The sequence below is a fragment of the Corylus avellana genome, chromosome 2, assembly GCF_965113065.1.
Source record: "Corylus avellana chromosome 2, dhCorAvel1.hap1.2, whole genome shotgun sequence".
NCBI lineage: Eukaryota > Viridiplantae > Streptophyta > Magnoliopsida > Fagales > Betulaceae > Corylus > Corylus avellana.
In genome coordinates this window covers 23,343,276-23,363,795 of record NC_142491.1, presented here as the reverse complement: position 1 = coordinate 23,363,795, position 20,520 = coordinate 23,343,276, and the positions used below count along the sequence as shown (strand labels likewise).

At 33.4% G+C, this 20,520-nt stretch overlaps 1 protein-coding gene and 1 long non-coding RNA gene across 2 annotated transcripts; both read left to right on the top strand.

Annotated features, from left to right (window-relative positions):
• The first annotated feature begins 1,895 nt into the window (after positions 1-1,895).
• LOC132190830 (endochitinase-like) lies at positions 1,896-4,421 on the top strand. The gene is made up of 3 exons (XM_088513878.1): positions 1,896-2,326; positions 3,000-3,147; positions 3,895-4,421. The coding sequence occupies exons 1-3, from the start codon at positions 1,897-1,899 to the stop codon at positions 4,265-4,267; spliced, it is 951 nt and encodes a 316-aa protein (XP_088370004.1). The 5' UTR covers position 1,896; the 3' UTR covers positions 4,268-4,421.
• Positions 4,422-7,387: 2,966 nt separating this feature from the next.
• LOC132190837 (uncharacterized) lies at positions 7,388-10,096 on the top strand. The gene is made up of 4 exons (XR_009441175.2): positions 7,388-7,874; positions 9,257-9,354; positions 9,435-9,500; positions 9,575-10,096. It is a non-coding gene; the product is annotated as an uncharacterized LOC132190837 (long non-coding RNA).
• Positions 10,097-20,520: the final 10,424 nt, after the last annotated feature.

Genomic DNA, 20,520 nt, shown 5'->3' with positions numbered 1-20,520 from the left:
AGTGCCTACATGGTAACTAATATATCAATTTAGCATATAAATATGCTTTTTGTGATGCATATATTGTGGTATAAATTTTTTTTTATTGTATTTATCATATTATAATAAAAATATAATATATAAAAAGAAAAAAAAATATATTTATCATTATATTTTATTATTTTATTGACGCCCCCGGTAGAATGAACTCCTGGATCCGCCACTGCATGGAATCGAAGCTTAGTGTGAGTCTCAAAGCTTACACAATGTGAGTCTAAGCAGCAACACTAGATCCAGGCCCGAGCGCAAGTTTAGAGAATTACAAATCTATGTTGCTTAGTGGCTAGTGGGAAAGAAGAAAGAAGCCAGCGTGTGGTAATTTTTTCTCAAAGAAACGTTTTTTCATCCGGTGAACGTAGCCAAAGAAGGTCACAAACGGCGTTTACATCTTTTGAGTAAATCTTGCCATTTTTAATTCCTGACCACCCATTTTTTAACTGCAGATCGATTGTGCTGTTTTTATGTTAACAGCATGGAAGCCCGATCCATGCTGTTAAATCAGACAGCAGCTAACAACTCATTACCAAGTTGCAATTATATATATATATTGAACGACTAGAAGAATGATAAGATTATCTTTAGGGCATTTCCCAGAAGGTATCCGTTTAAATGCAAGATTTCGAGAGCTTAAAATTTGAGAAATTTGACGGTGGAACTGGATTGGTGAAAAATAGTCAACATACAATGCAAGGGAACTCACCTACGATATATAGTCGATAGATGTGTGTACATTAGTTTAACTGGTATTTTTTTACTATCAAATTTTGATGAGAAATGCTAAACATATTCTCATGTGATTGACATAACAGTGAAAATTATGATTGGATGTTAAGTTTATGCTGATAAAAAGAGATTTATTTAATTGTTTAATTTATATTCTAACACTTTACACGCTCTCAGTCCCTCATGTGTGGACTCAAACTCTACCTTAATGGGCAAAACCCAACAAGTGAAATATTTAATTGAAATATTAGAAGGTGAATAATGAACATGAAATTTAAAGTCAAAATCTTTACTCTAGTATTACTTTGAATCACCATTTATTTTAAAATTTTAAATTAATAAATAAATAAATATATTTAATTATTTTCTTACCAAATCTTCCGCTACGTCAGTTGGTATCAAAGTAGGCATTATTCTGGTCATGGCCAGCCAACGCAATGGTGACAACCCCCTTAACGACGTAGCTCCTGACAGGGAGGCTCCTTGGAGAGCCGAAATTCAGACGCTTCAACAGACCATCCAACAACAACAAGAGGCTGTGGAACGTTTGCAAACCAGGTTCAATGAACCTCCATGGGACAGAGACGCCCTGGAAGACGATGGAATCCGTGTGAGAGCTGTCCATCATCCACACCCAGCACCAATCAACCAACCCCAGCCTTATGACGACAATAGCAGTGATGAACACGCTGATGGAGTGGTTTTTTTTTAAATGCACAATTTTAAAAGCTAAATTATGATTTTCAAGGCCAAACCATACTTAATTGAATGTTTAAAAATCACATTTTCAAATCATACATTTTACAAAAATAATTTTTAAATCACACTTTTTAAAATCGCAAACCCCAACCGACTCTTACTCAAACCCGGCTTATCTGTTCTGAAAAATAACGAGTAAATTAGTCAATATCATACAGTAAATGCCATATCTTTTGCATATCTTTCCAGCTGTCGTCCACAAAACAGGACATACAGTCAAATGTAGTCCTTTGGAGAAGTCAGGCAGCCCATGTGAATCTTTAGAACTTTACTCAAGAAAAATCGAAAAGGACAAGAACAACACCCTATACGTTTACATTTGAGTCTCATCTATTAACCCAAAAAACCCCATCACATGCATACTCTCACGCGGAAATGAACTCATACACTTTGATTGTCTTGTCCTTAGCTTTCTTGCTAGGAACCTCGGCAGAACAATGTGGAAGACAAGCTAGGAATGGCCTTTGTCCAAACGGATTATGTTGTAGCCAACATGGGTGGTGTGGCACCAAACCTGCTTACTGTGGTGCTGGTTGCCAGAGCCAGTGTAGGCCATCAACCACACCTTCCCAACCAACCCCAACGCCGGCCGGCGGCAGTGTCGGCAGCCTCCTTGGCCTCTCTCTCTTCAACCAATTGCTTAAACATCGCAATGATGGGCGCTGTTCCGGCAGAGGGTTCTACACCTACGATGCTTTCATCACTGCTGCCCGATCTTTCGGCGGCTTTGGCACGACGGGTGATGTTAACACCCGTAAGAGGGAGCTTGCAGCTTTCTTGGCTCAAACCTCTCATGAGACTACAGGTTAGTAATTTGATTGGTTTTAGTGTATAATTAATATGAACAATAATTCATAAGCATAAAACATAAGGTTTAAAGTTTGATTTCTTAAGCCCGATTACGTCCAAAATTTGTCACGTACGGACTGGGTTATTCCTCGAGTGAAAAACCAAGAGAGGATCATCAGTAGGCCTTCAGTCCCTCCATCGAAGACACCCCAACGCCTAAGTCAATGTCTTAATCTTGTGGGGAGGAAGAGATATGAAGAGAGAGCTCCTCCAAGTAGGAGAAGTCTTGTGTTGTATATATAGTATGGGATTTGAGAAACATATATAAAGGAGAAAGGGTAGAGACCTTCTCTCTTGCACCTGGAGTGAAAGACTGACAGTAGGCCCTATTTGGGCTTCTCGCGGCCTTGGTAATTGTGGGCCTTTTATTCGAATGGGTCTGGGGTTACTACACAAATATGAATCTATGAGGCCTCAAATAATTATTTGGAGCCACGTTTGTGGGCAAAAATTTAAACTTTACCCAACCCGTGTAAAGGGAGTACTTTATACAGTATCCTGAAAATTTAATCGAGGAGAAGCCTTGGATATTCCGATTATAAAAGTAATAATAATAATTGAGAACCATGAAGCATTATTGTTGATTCTCAGTGATTGATTAGTTAATACTAGAATCTAATTTTGTGTAGGAGGGTGGCCAGAAGCAGAAGATGGTCCATATGCATGGGGATATTGCTTTATAAGGGAGAAAGAAAGGAAAGCCTATTGTGACGTAAACAAGGGCCCATGCCCTCCTGGCAAACTATATTATGGCCGAGGACCCATCCAACTCACGCAGTACGTCTCTTGCGAATACTATGCCTATATATATATATATATATATATATATATATATATATAGTTGCAATAATTAACAACCCATACTCATTTCAAATGAAATATATATAGCTATTTAGTTTACATGCAATTGTTCTAGATGCTCTCTTTAGGTGGGCCTATATATTAGGATTGTAATTTGTGTTCGTGTATCGAATTCAATCAATTCATATGCTGAGGTTAATTTTAATTCAATCAATTTAACTAAATAGGTCAAATCTCTCAACCTTAACCCGCTAATTTCGTTTTAAGTTTAACTGTAATAACAAAAATTGTCAAATATCGTATATATAAATAAGGAATGCAATGGTCGATTGATAATGCAAGCCAACATAGTGAGATATATTGTAGTGGAATAAGAGTATCATATTTAGACTTTTGTCTGTATGAATATATTTGAAAGAATCATGAGATTATCTTAAGGATTTTCCACAAGGTCTCCATTTAAATGCAAGATTTTTAAGTTTTTAATAGGTAGCTCAATGGACTGGGAATCACATGCTTCATAAAACGGAAATTACTAATTCGAATCACCCATTTCCCATTTTTCTCTCATTGTCGAGACATGTCAAAAAAAAAAAAAAAAAAAAAAAAGATTTCAAGAGCTTAAAATTTGACAGTCTTCTTTTTAGTATCACTCTATGTATCCTTACATTCATCATACTATGTCGGTGCTGACTTTTGAGTATTGCTTTCTGACTTGATCAGCAACTACAACTATGTTGCAGCGGGTAAAGCAATTGGAGCGGACTTGATAAACAATCCGGATCTGGTAGCCACAAACCCCGTAATATCATTCAAGACAGCCATCTGGTTTTGGATGACCCCACAAGCAAACAAGCCATCAAGCCACGATGTCATCGTGGGTAGATGGATCCCATCCGCTGAGGACAGGTCAGCCAATCGGGTCCCAGGCTATGGTGTCATCACCAACATTATCAACGGTGGGATCGAATGCGGGCATGGCCGTGATGATAGCGTGGAGAATAGGATCGGGTTCTATAAGAAGTATTGTGACATCATGGGACTCGGCTACGGTAACAACCTGGACTGCAACAATCAAAAGCCTTTTGCTCCATGAGTCTTGTATTAATAGTTCTACTGCATGTGTAATTGGAAAAATCTGTTTTCCAAGTATAAGTAGCGGCAATAAAGTGAGTTTCATTTATTTCCACTCAACCAATATTGTTGGAAATATTATGAATTATTGAGGAAAATATAAAGGCAAAATTAAACTGTGACATCAAAGCACCAAAGCAACGATTATACTTTAAATTTCTACACCCAGTTTTTGAATTTTTTTTTTTTTTTTTTTTGGCATTTTTGTTAGGGGTGCAAAGGCGGCGGTTTTTAACCGCCCGCTAACCGCTAACCGCTATAACCGCCAACCGCCTAACCGCTTTAACCGCTAACCGCCTAACCGCTATAACCGTCTAGCGGTTAGCGGTTAGCGGTTATTGGGTCTACTAACCGTAACCGCTAACCGCTAACCGCCTTTTTATATAATATATTTTTATAATTATAATTATAAAAATATTTATACGTATAACATAATCACTTGATAATTAAATCACAATTTGAGTATTAATATACTATCACTATAATTTATATGATTATATCATATAATCACTTGATCATTAAATCACAATTTTTTTTAAAAAAATAATTAAATCACAATTTGAGTATTAATATATTATTACTATAATTTATATGATTATATCATATAATCACTTGATCATTAAATCACAATTTTTTAAAAAAAATAATTAAATCACAATTTGAGTATTAATATATTATCTCTATAATTTATATGATTATATCACATGAGATTGATCATTAAATCATTTGATTATATAATAACAAATTATACATATATAATATGACATAACTCATAAGTATACCAATTCATACTAATACAACAATTAAATATCTAGAGACTTATTTCCAATGTATGTTATAAACTTATAAGTCTATACATGTTATAAGTCTATATAAGTTTACATATGTATATGAATAATATAAATGTATAATATCAATACTTAATCATATGATTCAATGACAATTCAAATACTTTATTTAAGACTTCAAGTAAATCATATTATTAATGTACAATGATGATATGATTCGTATAATATCAAATTAAGTAATTGACGTTGAATTAAACAATAACCAATGTATTACTTATAAACACAATTTAAGTATTAATGTATTATCATTATAATTTTAGTAATTTATATATTATCACTATAATTGATATGATTATATCACATGATGACTTGATCATTAAATCATATGATTATATAATAATAAATAATACATATATAATATGACATAACTCATAAGTCATAAGTTTACAAGTTAATCATATGATTCATGTACAATGATAATCACAATTGATTCAATTGAATTAAACAATATATTACTTATAACTACAAGTCTACAATTTAATTAAAGCATTATTAGATACTTTAAGAATTTAGGATTTAGGAGTTTGAACATTACCATTTACCATTAGATATTAAGTTCAATTCAAAGAAAAAAGATTATAAGTAAATATGATAAGAATTTAAATAATTAATCATATGATATAATTTAATGAGACTATATAATTATATAATATCAAATTAAGTAATTGACATTAGATTCAACAATGTGTTACTTATAATCACAATTGAAGTATTAATGTATTTTTTGAACATTTTTTAGAAAAAGAAATTTAACCATTTTTTGAACTTATTTTATATGCTTTATGTTGAACTTTTTTTATATATTTTTTTATATGTTGTGACAGTTGTCTGAAATCTGAACTTTTTTTTGTATGTTATGTTTTTTTTTTTTTATTTTTTTTTTTTTTTTTTAAGTTTAAGTTAACCTGTTATGATTTAATATTTAAGGAAATTTTTTTTAAGTACAAGTAAATGTAAATTTTGAGTCAAATATTTTTTATTTTTCAATATGGGCTCTTTTTATAGCAATTGGGCTCAAGAAGATATTAAAAATACAAGAAAAAAAAAATGAGGGTAAAAAAAAGCCCAAAAAGCCCAATTTTAAAAAAGCGGTTAGGCGGTTGCGGTTAGTGAAATCTATTAACCGCTAAGGCGGTTACGGTTAGCGGTTATTGTCACTAACCGCTAACCGTAACTGCCTTTGCACCCCTAATTTTTGTGGACATTATTTCAATTAAAATTTAGAAAAGAAAATTGTCAATTTGGTAGTAGTTTAAAGGGTATGTAAATTTTTATTTAGGACCCAGGTCTAGACGTTGAAGTAGCATGGTCTTGAAGTTACTTTAACAATCTTATAGGATATATGTGTCGTCTTGGACCCGCTTTCTATTGTGAATACACTTGTGAGTATTAAATCCTACGTTGAGAAAATATTAAAAAAAAATAGAGTAGTTAATATACTTAAGTGGACCTAAGCCCTTAGGCTTTTGGGCTAAAATAGTGTTCAAATATATATTTTATTGTATTCTTAGTAAAAACTGTCAAATCGTTTATTGTTTATCTCCCCAACACATTCATCGAAACCAAATGGGTATCTACGTATTGCTCATGCCAAGGTACTTAACATAATTAAGTTGGATTAGCCATTTGTTTAGATCGGGATGTTAATTGTTGTCATCTAATGATGTTTACTAATTAGTTTCTAATTAGAATATATGCGTTGTCTTGTATTCTTTGGCCTTGTTTTAACCTGTTTTCTATTGTGAATACACTTGTGAGTGTTAAATCCCACGTTGAGAAAGTATTTAAAAAAAAAATAGAGTAGTTAATATACTTAAGTGGACCCAAATTCATAGACTTTTGGACTAAAATAGTGTTCAAATCTGTATATTATTGTACCCTTGATAAAAACTCTCAAACCGTTTATCTCCCCAACACTTTCATCGGAAACCAAATGGGTATCTACATATTGCTCATGCCAAGGTAAAAATAACATAATTAAGTTGGATTAGCCATTTGTTTAGATTGGGATGTTAATTGTTGTCATCTAATGATGTTTCTCAATTTTAATTTGATCTGATGGAATTGTAATTTGTAAGTTGACGTGGATCTTGATTCCATTAAACAACTGCAAACGTTTGCCTCAGGGTTAAAAAAAACGACAACGTTTCAATTAAAAAAAAAAATCTGGACCCTTCAATTTATATAACAAAACATCTGAACCCTTCAATGTTTTAACAGAACATGTGCTCACAGAAGCCAGATTCCTCCCCCAAAACCCCCAGAACCCTAAGCCCCCGTTGTACGTGTCACCGGCTATGGCGCTGTACTCTCTCCGTCTCCGCCGAACTCTAACCTCCCTCTCCACCCTCCACCGCACTGCTCTCTGTCTGCAGTTCCTGCAATCCCTGCAATCTCCACTCCGCTTCCCCAGGGCCTCACGTCCAGTCCACGCCGTCGCACCCCTGGGCTCTCCTTGTCCAATCCCGGCCGTTCAGATTGACGACCGTCGCGCTCTTCTCGTACCACCAGGACACCATGCTGCACGAAGGTTGCGATTATAATGACTGGGTAATCGTTATGTCCTTCCCTGAAGACAACAAGCGCACCCCCGAGCAAATGGTCCAGACCTACGAGGAGACCTGTGCTAAGGGCCTCAATATCAGGTCTCTCTCTATCGGACACACACTCACTCCTCGCTCTTAACCTCTGTTTGGTGTCTCTGGAAATTGGGGGGAAAAGGTAAAGAATATGATGAATGAGATGTTAATGTTGTTTGAGTTTGTTGTGTTTTGTGCACGAAGGGTTTTGACTTTTGAGTGATTTTCTTATCCCATGTTCAGTTTGCATAAAGTTGGAAAAAAAATTTGGAATGATTGTATTTCATTTTTTTCTTCTTCTGTGTTTCCTGTGTCAAAACAAAAGTTGAAATATTTCCTTTTCCTCATGTCAAAGAGAGAATTTTGGGATTTCTATTTCTGTTTTATGAATTTTGAATAACTGTGGAATAAAGCTTGATCGTTTGATTTGGAGGTCAAAGAATGAAATAATTTGGAATAGGTTGACTTAGAAATAATGGGCTGATTGTTTTGCAAGGGCTTGAGCTTACATAAATATTTATCTGTTTATTTGTTTTTTGTTGTATAAATTGTGAGCCGTAGCTAAGTTTTATGCTCAGAAGATTTTTGAAAACTCCATTGTTTGGTTGCTGTGTAATTTATGAAGAGAGAAGAAGATAGATGAAATATTGTAGTTCTATGTTATTTAACTTGTTCTCGATTTTGTGTCTCATCTAAATCGAGGACTTACTCTAATGAAACCTAACATTGGTGTCTGGTCAGATGAGTGGAATTCTGTTTTCTTGGATCCCAAACAGTGGGAACTTAAAAGGGATTTCATTTTCTTGGGGTTTATGAGAATGGTCAGTGTAGAGAAGATAATCTTTGTTCCCATGTTGCTTTCTGTTTTCTTTGTTATGTTCTCCTAGAGAATTACCCCAATTAACCGAATAGCTGAACTGGGGACTATTCAGAAGGTTGTCTTTTGTCTTCCTGAGTTCGCAAATGATCATTTTTGTTGTTTGTGACATAAATATATGATGGTCATATGTATGTATATACTTGTAAGGCTTAGCACTGAGATGCGCTAATCACTTGGCCTGTAGGTGATTTGAAATTTCGCACTACTGTTCCTCACCCTTTGAACCCCCCTATTTTGTGGCTAGAGATGATTGGCTACAACATGATCACTTTCGTTTCCATAATTTGAGGTGTACCATTGACTATCTGTAATGAGTAGTACATAGAGAACAGCAAGATGTATGAGATTACAATTACCTCTACATATGATTTGAGTAGGTTCTAAGTAATTGGAACTAAAGAATTTTTGAATAGGATAGTTTATGCTCTTCTCTACATCACTTGTAAAGTACATATTTGTAGATTGTTCTTATAATAACACACGGTGTAATAATCAATAATGTTTTTGTTATTCATGTTTTAATGAATGGCTTTATGTCGAAGCTGACATTTTTCTGATTTGTACATCAAAATACCTATGATGTTTGGAGCATTATTTGTTGTTGTTGTTGTTGTTGTTGTTCTTATACCTATATTATGATTCAGTGTGGAGGAGGCAAAAAAGAGAATATATGCTTGTAGTACAACAAGATATGAGGGCTTTTAGGCTGCCATTTCAGAAGAAGAAGCAAACAAATATGAGGGTAACTGTTTGTGTTGACATCACAATTAAAAATGGCATGTGGTAGTACTGGTGCTCACTTTCCCATTTTGTTTCAAACAGGTTTACCTGGAGTTACTTCTGTGGTTCCAGATTTTTACGTAGATCCCATTAACAAGGAGTATGGAGGTAGGATAATTTTTATTTGTTTTTTTTTTTTTTTTTTAATTTTTTGAATTAGACTAACGCACTGTACTTACCAGGAGATAAATACATTAATGGAACAATTATAGCAAGGCTACCCCCTGTTGAATATTGGAAGCAGGGAATGAAGCCTCCTTTCCGATATGACCAGGAAGGTCCTACAATTCAGCAGTATAGATCCTCAAATGGCTTACTGGTGTCAAGAGATGGTGCTTCATAAAACTACCCATCACTACAAAATGACTTCTAATGATAGTCAAACCCCCTAATTGGGCTTTATGTTGTAGTTCCTGTCACATTTCATTGCACATCCACATCCACATCCCTTGGGATTTAGGGCAGAAAAGAAGCAAGTTAAGCAACTAAAGGTACCTTCAGCTTTTCTTCCAAGCAAATGGATGGGGTAGATAACACAAATGATAAAAGGTATTTTATCAAACACTTGGTGTTTATGAAAATTTTTGAGTGTAATGGATGATGGGTGGGTTTCAATCTCACTATAACTACAACACACGGCTCAACATCCAAATTTACTTGCAGTGTGGATTTGATGGAAAGTTCAAGGCTTTCAAAAACACCAAATTTTCTAACCCTAATAGAAAACGAAAATCAAAGGAAAGATTTTAGTATAATTTTTTAGCTTGCCTTGGACTTGGGTGGGTATCCCTTGGGTCTTCAAGAATTGCAATTATTTGGAGAATTTTGAGTGTTCTCGGTGGTTTTCGGGGAGTTTTTGGCAAAATAAAGATTAAGGAAAGGGAGAGAATTTTCTTCCAAACTTGGTCAGAAGAAATGCATGCGTCATTTTTATGAAACAATAAATAAATAAATATATATATCGAAGTTTTTCTCAGGTTTTTCTCTTAAAAACAACCAAATAGTAAAATATTAATTAACCCAAAAAAAATCAACTATTATGAGAAAACAAAGAGAGATAAATTTCTTCAATTAATTTATTGTCGAACTAAGGTACTGCTATCTCATTGTGTCATGCCTTTAGAGGCACATATGAAATTTTTTACACTCTAATAAATTGTTTAATGTTCTTTAGTAATAGCATGGGCTTCTCACATACTTCTTTTAATATATAAAAAAAAAATGTAAAATTAGTTCTTGTGTACACCAATGGAGTAATGTTACATACCATTCTTTTAACTTATTTCTATTCTCCTAAAGTTGACATACCTTTTAAAATTGCCATTGAATATGAGATTAATCAGTACAAGATTTTGATTCAATGGTAATTTTAAAAGTCATATCAACTTTAGGAGGATAAAAAAATATACATTGAAGGCCAAATTGTAAATCAGGTGAAACTTTGAAAGAACTAAAGTGTAATTTTTCCTTTGTTAAAAGATACGATAAGTCACTATATGAAGTGCCCACGACACACAGTAAGTTTAGTGCTATTGTAGGTCTATATCATTTGAAGTATATGGGTGGACAGGACGAAATAACACCTAATTTATTTAGTTGCTTAGATTTACCAATAATTTGCTTCCACAAAAAGTGTAGTCGCTTAAACACACATATGATGCAAACAAGTACATGAGAGAGATAGAGCTTGGATATAAGAAGATCCCGACCTATTGTAATGGTTGTAAGAAATACTCTTACTTTTAGACCAATCATACACTCAACTAAATGGCTTGTAAAATTTAGTCCAAACTAGTGGCAATAATTTAATCCAAGCAATATTCATATATGCCCAAAGTGGTTGAATCCAAGAAAGATAATGAAGATTGACCAATCAGCGGACGGGAAAGTGCTCAATATTGACCCATTGACGCATTGGACCAATTTCAAACAAGATTATGCGCTGTGTTAGCCTGGCACGTGCTTAATTTGAGTTCACATTCGACTCAATAAAATGGTTAAAAAATTATTTTGATTAATTTTGCAGTAAAAAAATGCTTTAACATTTGATTCAGTAAATTGTTAAAGATTTATCGCTCAAAGTGCTCAACAAATCTTTAGTTATATTAATAATAATAATAAATAATCCGGTTCTCTCTTTCTTGGGAATAAGGAAAATATATAAACAAAAAATATTTTAAATGGAAAAGTAAAAGTATATAGTTAAAATGTTGAACTAGTTATATCACTCACATCTGGTTCGATAAAATAGCCACGTAACAAAAAAGATCTTACATCGAGCTAATCAAAGTGGTTAAAAGTTTGTTGAGCTGCTACGGTGCTCAGCAAATTTGTTGTGCACTGTAGGCTGTAGCTCAACAATTCATACAAGCCATACCTAATAATAATAATAATAAATATGATCTGATTCTCTCTCTTTTTTGATAATATATGGAAAGTAGATAAATAAATAAGGACAAATTTTTCTTCCAAACTATATTAGAGGAATTTTCTTCAACCTACTCTATAAAAGTGACATATGTCCCTTGAACATGTGAGATGCACATGTCTTTTTAATAGCATGGACAAAGTTGGAATAAATTTTATTAAAAACTCGTGTGCATATCACATGTTATTAAAAAATGAACACATGTCACTTTTATAGACTGGATTGAAAGAAATTTCTCCAACTCAATTCGGAGGAAAACTTTGTTCAATAAATAATATTTCAAATGGAAAAGTGAAAGTTAATAGTTAAATTGCTGAGTCAAATGTAGGTTGTTTGGGAAAGAGGATAGCTAAAATAGAAAAAAAGGTGATCATTTAGCTAAATATTTGTTGAACCGGATATCAACGCTCTAAGTGCTTTGAAAAATGGGTAACTAAAATAAAAAAAATTAAAAAAAAAAAAAATTGTTTATAGCTAAATATTTGTTGAGACAGATGTAAGTGCTCTAATGAAATCTTGATTTTTTTTTTATTTTTTATTTTTTTTTTTGGATTTAGGAAACTCAAACTTGAAAGTTCTTGTTAAATTACCAATTATCTCAAAAGCTTAAGTTAATAGGAAGAGATAAATTTAATCACTTTAATCGATACTACTTTAACAATATGAGTCCTTATGTTTTGGAGAATCCGCGTACGTGAATTACAGAGATCTTGATCTGGGGATGAACAGGAACAAGAACGTTAGCTTCATACGTGCACGTGTTCGGGGAAGCAAGTATTTCAAGGATAACTTCAGCAGATTGGTAAGAGTGAAGACAAAAGCTGATCCAGATAACTTCTTCAGGCATGAACAGAGCATCCCACCTCTTCCACATGCACAGTAAATCACTGGATTGGTTGCCCAAGTTTGCCGGGTTTCTCTATCTTGTGTTTGTTTGAAGATCTAAATTACTAAATTTGTAACATCTTTTTTAATATAAAATTTTGTTAAATTAATGATACCTTATGACCTGAGAGGAGCAATAATTACTACTCCCCACAAGAGTTCTGGAGTTTTTTTTAAAGTGGATTTTGGAGTTCACTAGGGAAAATAACTTTAAGTCACTCATCCATGTACTTTGATGCAAGTGTCAATTTAGAATTCATGTGTTTTTATGTAAAATGTTTTCTATTGGAATATATTTTTAAAGTTTTCATTACGTATTTTTCGGGGTTCTGCTCATATATAAAATGAGTGACATTGGAAAACGGTGAGAGACTTCTTCGAAGTTTGGTGGCGGTCCCGTGATTGGAGAAAGAGAAAGAAAAACTCAAACTTTCAAAATGGTTTACGAAATTTTATAAAAAAAAAAAATCATTTTTCAACATTAAAGAAGCTTTTTTGGGCAGTCTAAAAATATTTTCCATTTGATTATTATTTTCAATTGCACCAAATATTAGAAAATACCGAAAACCTTTTTCAGAAAATATTTTTACAGTCTTGATCCCTACAATTTTAATCTGAAAAATCTATCTCAAGCACGTTAAATTGTTACAAACCAAGCCCTCTATTAAAAATTTTTTTCTGTAAATCTAACGGAATTAGACACCAAATTGTTTTTTTTTTTTTACTATTCATCCGAATTAAGAGGTTTCTTTCATTAAATTTTCAAGCAATTAACAATATCAGCCAAAAAAATATTGCAATATATATATATATACACAAAGCAATAGGGTTGTCAACCTGGTCCGATTTCTTGGCTTTTGGCCAAAACCAAAGACCGGAACCAGGAAACCCAGTTCTTGGTTTTGAGAAACCAGAACCGGAAACCAAGACCCCGGTTAATCGGGGTCTCGGTTACCAGCCGATCCGATTTGTACTCGGTCCGGTAACCGATTTATATATATATTAATTTAATTACCTAAAGTATAATTAATATATACCTAAAGTATATATATATGCACCCAGTTCTGGTAACCCGGTAAAAATCGGGTCCCAAAAACAAGGTATCGGAACCGGGGTACCCGGTTTTTGGTTTTTCCAAACCGGAACTAAAACCAGGTCCCCGGTTTCCCTGTTTCAGTTTCGGTTCCGTGGTAATTTTTGACACCCCTACAAAGCACAAGGGCATACCCCAGAGAAAAATAAAAATAAAAAATAAAAAACTATAACATATCCGCAAATCACAACCCAGCTAAGAGAGGCTAAAACATCTACTCAACTTAACAAAACAAAGGAAACGAAACGCATAATATATATAAGGGTTAAATTATCTTTACCTCCTAAAGTTTTAGGAGTTTTTCAATTCGAACCTCAATATTTAAAAGTTGGTAATGTACCCCCTAATGTTTCAAAAATTTTCAATTCAGACTCTCCGTTACTAATTTCCATCTAATTGGACAGAAAAAAAAAAAAAAAAAAAAAAAAGCATTGATTTTCATAGATTTTCATCCAATTTGAAGGAAATTAGTAATGGAATGTCGGAATTGAAAATTTTTGAAACACTAGGGGGTACATTGCCAATTTTTAAATATTGTGAATCGAATTAAAAAACTCTTGAAACTTCAGGGGGTAAAGTGAATTTAACCCTATATATAATACCTTTTTGGAAAAAGTACACTCTACCCCCCCCAAAAAAAAAAGTTTTGGGCGATTTTTAATTCGACCTCCAATATTCTAATTTTTGCAATGCACCCCCCCAAACTTGCAAATTTTTTCAATTCGACCAATGTTATCCCAAAATTTCCATATTGCCCTAATTTAAAAATAAATTAATTAATTAAAAAAAAAAAAAAAAAAAAAACTAGGAGTGGCTACATCTGGCCATTTTTGCACCCCCCCCCCCCCCCCCCAATTTTTTGGGGCAATATGGAAATTTTGGGATAATATTGGTCGAATTGAAAAAAAAAAAAAAAAAAAAAAAAAAAAAATTGCAAATTTGGGGGTGTGCATTGCAAAAATTGAAACATTGGAGGTTGAATGGAAAATCACCCCAAACTTTGGAGGGGTAAAGTGTAATTTTTCCTACTTTTTTTTTTTTTTTTTTTTTTCTAATAATATACATAATACATTATCATGACATTCTTTTTATTGAACAAATGACTTTATTTATATTACTGCTTACAATTTATAAATCTTTGGCTAAATAACTGAGTTTACTACATGATAACATGCATACGATGTATATTATTATTCATTGTGTATTATTACTCACTAAGTCATGAAGTTACAGCTGATAGGAAGAAGTAAATTTAGTCATTTAATTAATACTTTAACATTCACCTTCACGTGTAAGCCCAAACTCTCTTTTAATAAGTAAGACCCCAACACGTAAAATATTTGATTTAAATGGGGGTGAATTGTCGGAGTCAGGGTTCGAATTCAAGACCTCTGGCTTTGATACCATGTCAAATCACCACTTATCCAATAAGCTTAAGTTTAGGAAGAGGTAAATTTAATCATTTAATCAATACTTCAATGACTCGGGATGGACCTCAAGACAGATGCAATCATTTGGCGTAATGGTATCGATCCGGTTGATGCTTGAAGACTTATTACGAGATTAGGTCGGTTGCTCATGGTAATTAGCATTTTTGAGTGATGTTGTAAACTTAAAGTTTTGAGATATGTGTATGTATTAAGGTTTAGCTTAGATATTTTGTATATATATATATATATCGTAATTTTAATTAATTAATGTGATGATTCTTAGTAGATGATCTGTTTGTAATGATTAATGATGATAAAATAATATAGGTCATATGCTTCTATTGCTTAGCATTCACTTTTTGAATGGTAGAGATCTCTTGGTCTTATTATTTTGTGAAATGAGACTCAAAAGTGAACCATTTAATTACTAATTAATTAATTTTTGAAGGAGTTACAAACTGTTATTTGAAAAGGCTTGGGCATGTATGGTTTCAATATGTGAAATTGAAACATAATTTTGATTATTATGTTTCACACCTTAGTTTTAAGTAAACATGTTATTTTTAAAAGAAATATAAATGTTTAAAATTTTATGTCTCTTTGACTAAGCTCTTGCATGGATTGGCAAGTCCAATATGTTCCTCGTTCTGGAAATGGGGTAGCGCACATGCTAGCTCAGTTGGCTTTACGCTGTAATCAGGAGATCTTAAGGACTACAGACTTCCCGAGTAGCATTAGGGATCTTGTACTCACTAAGCAAGGCTCCTCTTAAGTAATGAAATTTCTATTTCCCCTCAAAAAAAAAAAAAAAAAATGTCTCTTTGATATAAGAAAATAAGGACAAAAATTTCCTTCAAACCAGTCTGGATAAAATCTCCTTCAACCCATATAAAATAGTGCCAAGTCTATAAACATTTAAAATGTACATTAAATTTTTAACTTCATTAATAACAGTTTACTAGCTTAGACTAAATTTAAGGGAAAAATACATTTTACCTCCTGAACTATCTACTCATTTGCACTTTTACCTCCAATGTTTAAAACGTGACACTTGACCCCCCCCCCTCCCCCCCAAAAAAAAACTTTCAAGCTATTGCAATTCGACCATTTTAACTTCTTTTTTTCCCAAAATGCCCTCATCCCAAGTTTTTTTAAAAAAATATTAATTTTTTTTTATAAAAAAAAAACGTATTTTCGGCCACCCTAGCATATTTCTTCTTTTCTTCTTTTCTTTTTTTTCTTTTTGGTTTTTTGTTTTTTAAAAATAAAAAATAAAATAAAATATGTGATGGGGGCATTTTGAGAAGAAAAAAAGTCAGAATGGTCAAATTGCAACAATTTGAAAGTTTGGGGGGGGGTTAAGTGTCACGTTTTAAACATTTGAGGTAAAAGTGCAAATATGTGAATAGTTCTGGGAGGTAAAATGTATTTTTTTCCTAAATTTAATGTGCCTTTTAAATGTTTATATACACTTAGCACTATTTTACATGGGTTGGAGAATATTTCCTCCAAACTGATTTGGAGGAAATTTTTGTCCTTAGATTAATAAATTAGTTTATCTTATAAAATATAAATATATAAAGAAAATATTAACAAAAAATTAATTTTTCATTTATTTTTACATGTTTTGATCTGGTGAGATTAACATATCATATGATATATGATTATTATAAGCATATTTTTGGAATATTTAATATTAGGTTTATTAATATTCTCTATATGTTAGAATATTTTTATTCTCTGTTATTATATTTTCGTGTAAGGTTTATTCTCTTTCTTAATTAGTTTAGGTCTACTTTAAGGTTTCTTTATCGCTACTCATTGTCTCTCTATAAATAGAGAGTTATGTAATATTGTTTGATATTAGTGAATATACAAGATGCAGCTCGTACATCTCTCTCCACTTCGGCTCTCTCTTCCTTCTCTTTCTTATTTTATTACTTTATATTTTATATATATTTCAACAAATATGTATAGAAAAAAATATGGACAAATTTCTTACAAACTGAATTGTAGGAACTCCTACAACCCAACCTTTAGAAAAGTGATATATGTCTCTTAACATGTGAAAAGCATAATTTTTTTTAATAATATATACATCTAACATGCTTAAAGAAAACATGTCACTTTTTAGGGGATGAGTCGTAGAAGTAGAAAATTTATGTCCAAAATATGTCATACAAATAATGGAGTTTTCATAGTTAAAAGAGAGATTGAAATGTGACTAATAGTTTAAAGAGAAATGTTAGGGGTACCAATTTTTTTTTATCAAAAGAGGCTTACCAAACTGATTTGTAGTTCATTCATTGGTATTCGTTACATTTCTCTTAGTTAACTATTTTGTTCCTCTCCAATAAATGAGCTACATATTGAATAACTCCTTGCGATTAAGAGAATCTCGCACAACTCCAAACAGGGTCTGCCTGAGTTCGTCTCCAAATCGCTAGCATTGGCCGGCTTCGCCACCGGAATTTGGTTCAATTATTGGGTTGGTGTCGCATAGGAGGCGACCTTCTTCTTGTGTATGATTTTGTGGCCAATGGGAGCTTAGACAAGTTCTTGTTTGATGAGCCAAAAACAGTTCTCAGTTGGGAGGAAAGGTTCAATATCATAAAGGGCATCTTCATCTCCGAAGACAGTTGGGTTAGGGGCATTTTGGGGAAGATATGTGCATAAGTGATCAGGTGCTAGTCACGTGATCACATTTCTGTCAGAGTAGACGGCAGTGCCTAACGGATAGGCGGAATTAAAAAAAAAAAAATTGGAAAAAATACACTTTACCCCCTTAACTATCCATCAATTTGCAATTTTATCCTCAATGTTTAAAAAGTGACACTTTACCCCCACAAAGTATCTGACATTGGCAAAAAAGACCCATGTTTACATTTTACCCCTTGAAGTAATTTATGTTTTACACTTTACCTCCCCTGATTTTACACTTTACCCCCCGAAACCTAGATACTTTATGGGGGTAAAATGTAAACATAAATTACTTTAGGAGGTAAAGTGTAAACATTGGGGGCTTTGTGTTAAGATTTGACACTTTGGGGGGTCTTATGTCACTTTTTAAACATTGGAGGTAAAATTGCAAATCCATGGATATTTCAAGGGAATAAAATGTATTTTTTCCAAAAAAAAAATTAAACTTTTGGGGGTGCATTGTAAAAATTGAAACATTTGGGGTCGAATTGAAAAAATTTTAAACTTTGGGTAGTGCATTGTAAAAATTGAAATATTAGAGGTCGAGTTGAAAATTGGCTCAAACTCTGAGAAGGGGGGAAAGTGTGCATTTTCTTTTCTTTTTTTTAAAAGAAAAAAGAAAAAAAGAAATGCACTTCATAATAGTTACAAATACTCCCACAAGATATACAGAAATTAGATCACCAATTCTCCCATGCAGGTAAACACAAAATTTATCACTTACTGAGATGCAGTGGCAGAGCCACGTTGATCTTTGCCCCCCCCCCCCAAGATTTAAAAAAATAAATAAATAAATAAAATTTTTTTTTCCTACCCACGTAACCCACGGCACCCCAACAGCACACTGGACTGTGTAATAGTAGTCCTAGTGGGTGTTTCATGTTTGATTGTTCATTTGTTTGAACTTTGAAGGCTTAATCTTGAGATGGGAACAGAAGAGGTGAGTCTGGTGAGGAGTGAGGAGTCCTATCTCGTGAAAGGAGGAAAATTGGAAATAAAAGATAAGAAATGAGTGGTTAAAAGATAAGAATGAAATTTTTTAAGTGAAAAAAAAAAAAAAAAAAAAAACTGCAAGGAGTAGGCTGTAGGGTTGCAAGAGTTTATTTTTTTTTAATTTTTTTTTTCTGAGCAGTAGGCTTGCGCGTGAGTTGAAGGAAGAAAAAAATAAGGGGAAACTTCACTAAGGCCCCCTGAACTTCCGGCCGATTTTGCAGACCCCCTCTGAACTTCAAAAACTCTCATTTTGGACCCTTAAACTTCCATTTTCTCTCATTTTGGACCCCTCCGTCAGTTTTCAACGTTAGATTTAACGGTTTGACTTTTTTATACCCATTATACCCTTCGTTAAAACTACACCGTTTTGGATCTCTAAAAATTACAACTCACCCAGCCCAAAACGACGTCGTTTTGGGCATTAACTTTTTTGTTTTTTTTTTTTTTTAAAAAAAAAAGAAAGCAAAATTTTTTTTTTTTTTTTAAAAAAAAGGAGTAATATCGGGGTGGCTGGAGCCACCCCCTGGCCGATCTGGGGGTGGTTCGACCACCCCCATGGCCAAGGGGGTGGTGGTCCGGCCACCCCCTTGGCAAAAAAAAAAAAGGGGGGGATCGGTGCATTTGGGGTGGCCGGACCACCCCCAAGGGGCTGGGGGTGGTTTCGGCCACCCCATACGGCCGGTATGGGGTGGCCGAAACCACCCCCAACCCCATGGGGGTGGTCCGGCCACCCCCAGATCGGCCAGGGGGTGGCTTCAGCCACCCCCTTGGCCAAAAATGGGGTGGTCCGGCCACCCCATTTTGGCCAAGTCCGATCCTTCTCCACCTTTTTTTTTTTTTTTCTTTGCTTTTTTTTTAAAAAAAAATAAATAATAATAATAATAATAATAATAATGCCCAAAACGGTGTCGTTTTGGGCTAGAGTGGGTGCTGTAGTTTTGGGCATTTTCGGAATTTCAAGTGGGTTAGGTAGGGGTATAATGGGCATTCAACATTAAAAACTAACAGATGGGTCTAAAGTGAGAGAAAATAGAAGTTTAATGGTCCAAAATGAGAGTTTTTGAAGTTTAGGGGGGGTCTGCAAAATTGACCGGAAGTTCAGAGAGCCTTAGTGAAGTTTTCCCAAAAAATAATAATAATAAAAGAAATAGTTGTAGACAGTAGAAGGGTGAGTTTTAAGGTAGAAAAAATATATATTAAAGAGAATATAAAGACATTAAATTTTAGAAGGGGAGGAGAGCTAATACAAAAAGATGAAGATAGTCGTTAGAATTTAGATTCTAGAAGGTTGAGTTAGTGGAATTTGAAGGAAAAAAAAAAATAAATGAAGAGAATAAATGTAAGCATTAAATTCTAGAAGGTGTGAAGTGGAATTTTAAGGAAGAAAAAAAATAAATAAATAGAGGAGTAGGCGTGAGGAGGTGAATTTTTTTTATTTTTAATTCTGGTGAGAAAGTTTAGAATTCAATTTAAACTAAAATAGAAGTACTAAAATTAATTAGTGTGAGAGGAAGTTTAGAAGACAATTTAGAAGATAACCTTTTTTTTTTTTTTTTTTTTTTGTGTGTGTGTTCAATCATTTCTTTTTCTAATTCATTA

Excerpts from the sequence above, each read along its gene's own strand:
- LOC132190830 (XM_088513878.1), top strand. The coding sequence starts at position 1,897 with ATGAACTCATACACTTTGATTGTCTTGTCCTTAGCTTTCTTGCTAGGA. Across the intron at positions 2,327-2,999 it reads AACCTCTCATGAGACTACAG|GAGGGTGGCCAGAAGCAGAA; the intron begins GTTAGTAATTTG and ends AATTTTGTGTAG. Across the intron at positions 3,148-3,894 it reads GGACCCATCCAACTCACGCA|CAACTACAACTATGTTGCAG; the intron begins GTACGTCTCTTG and ends TGACTTGATCAG.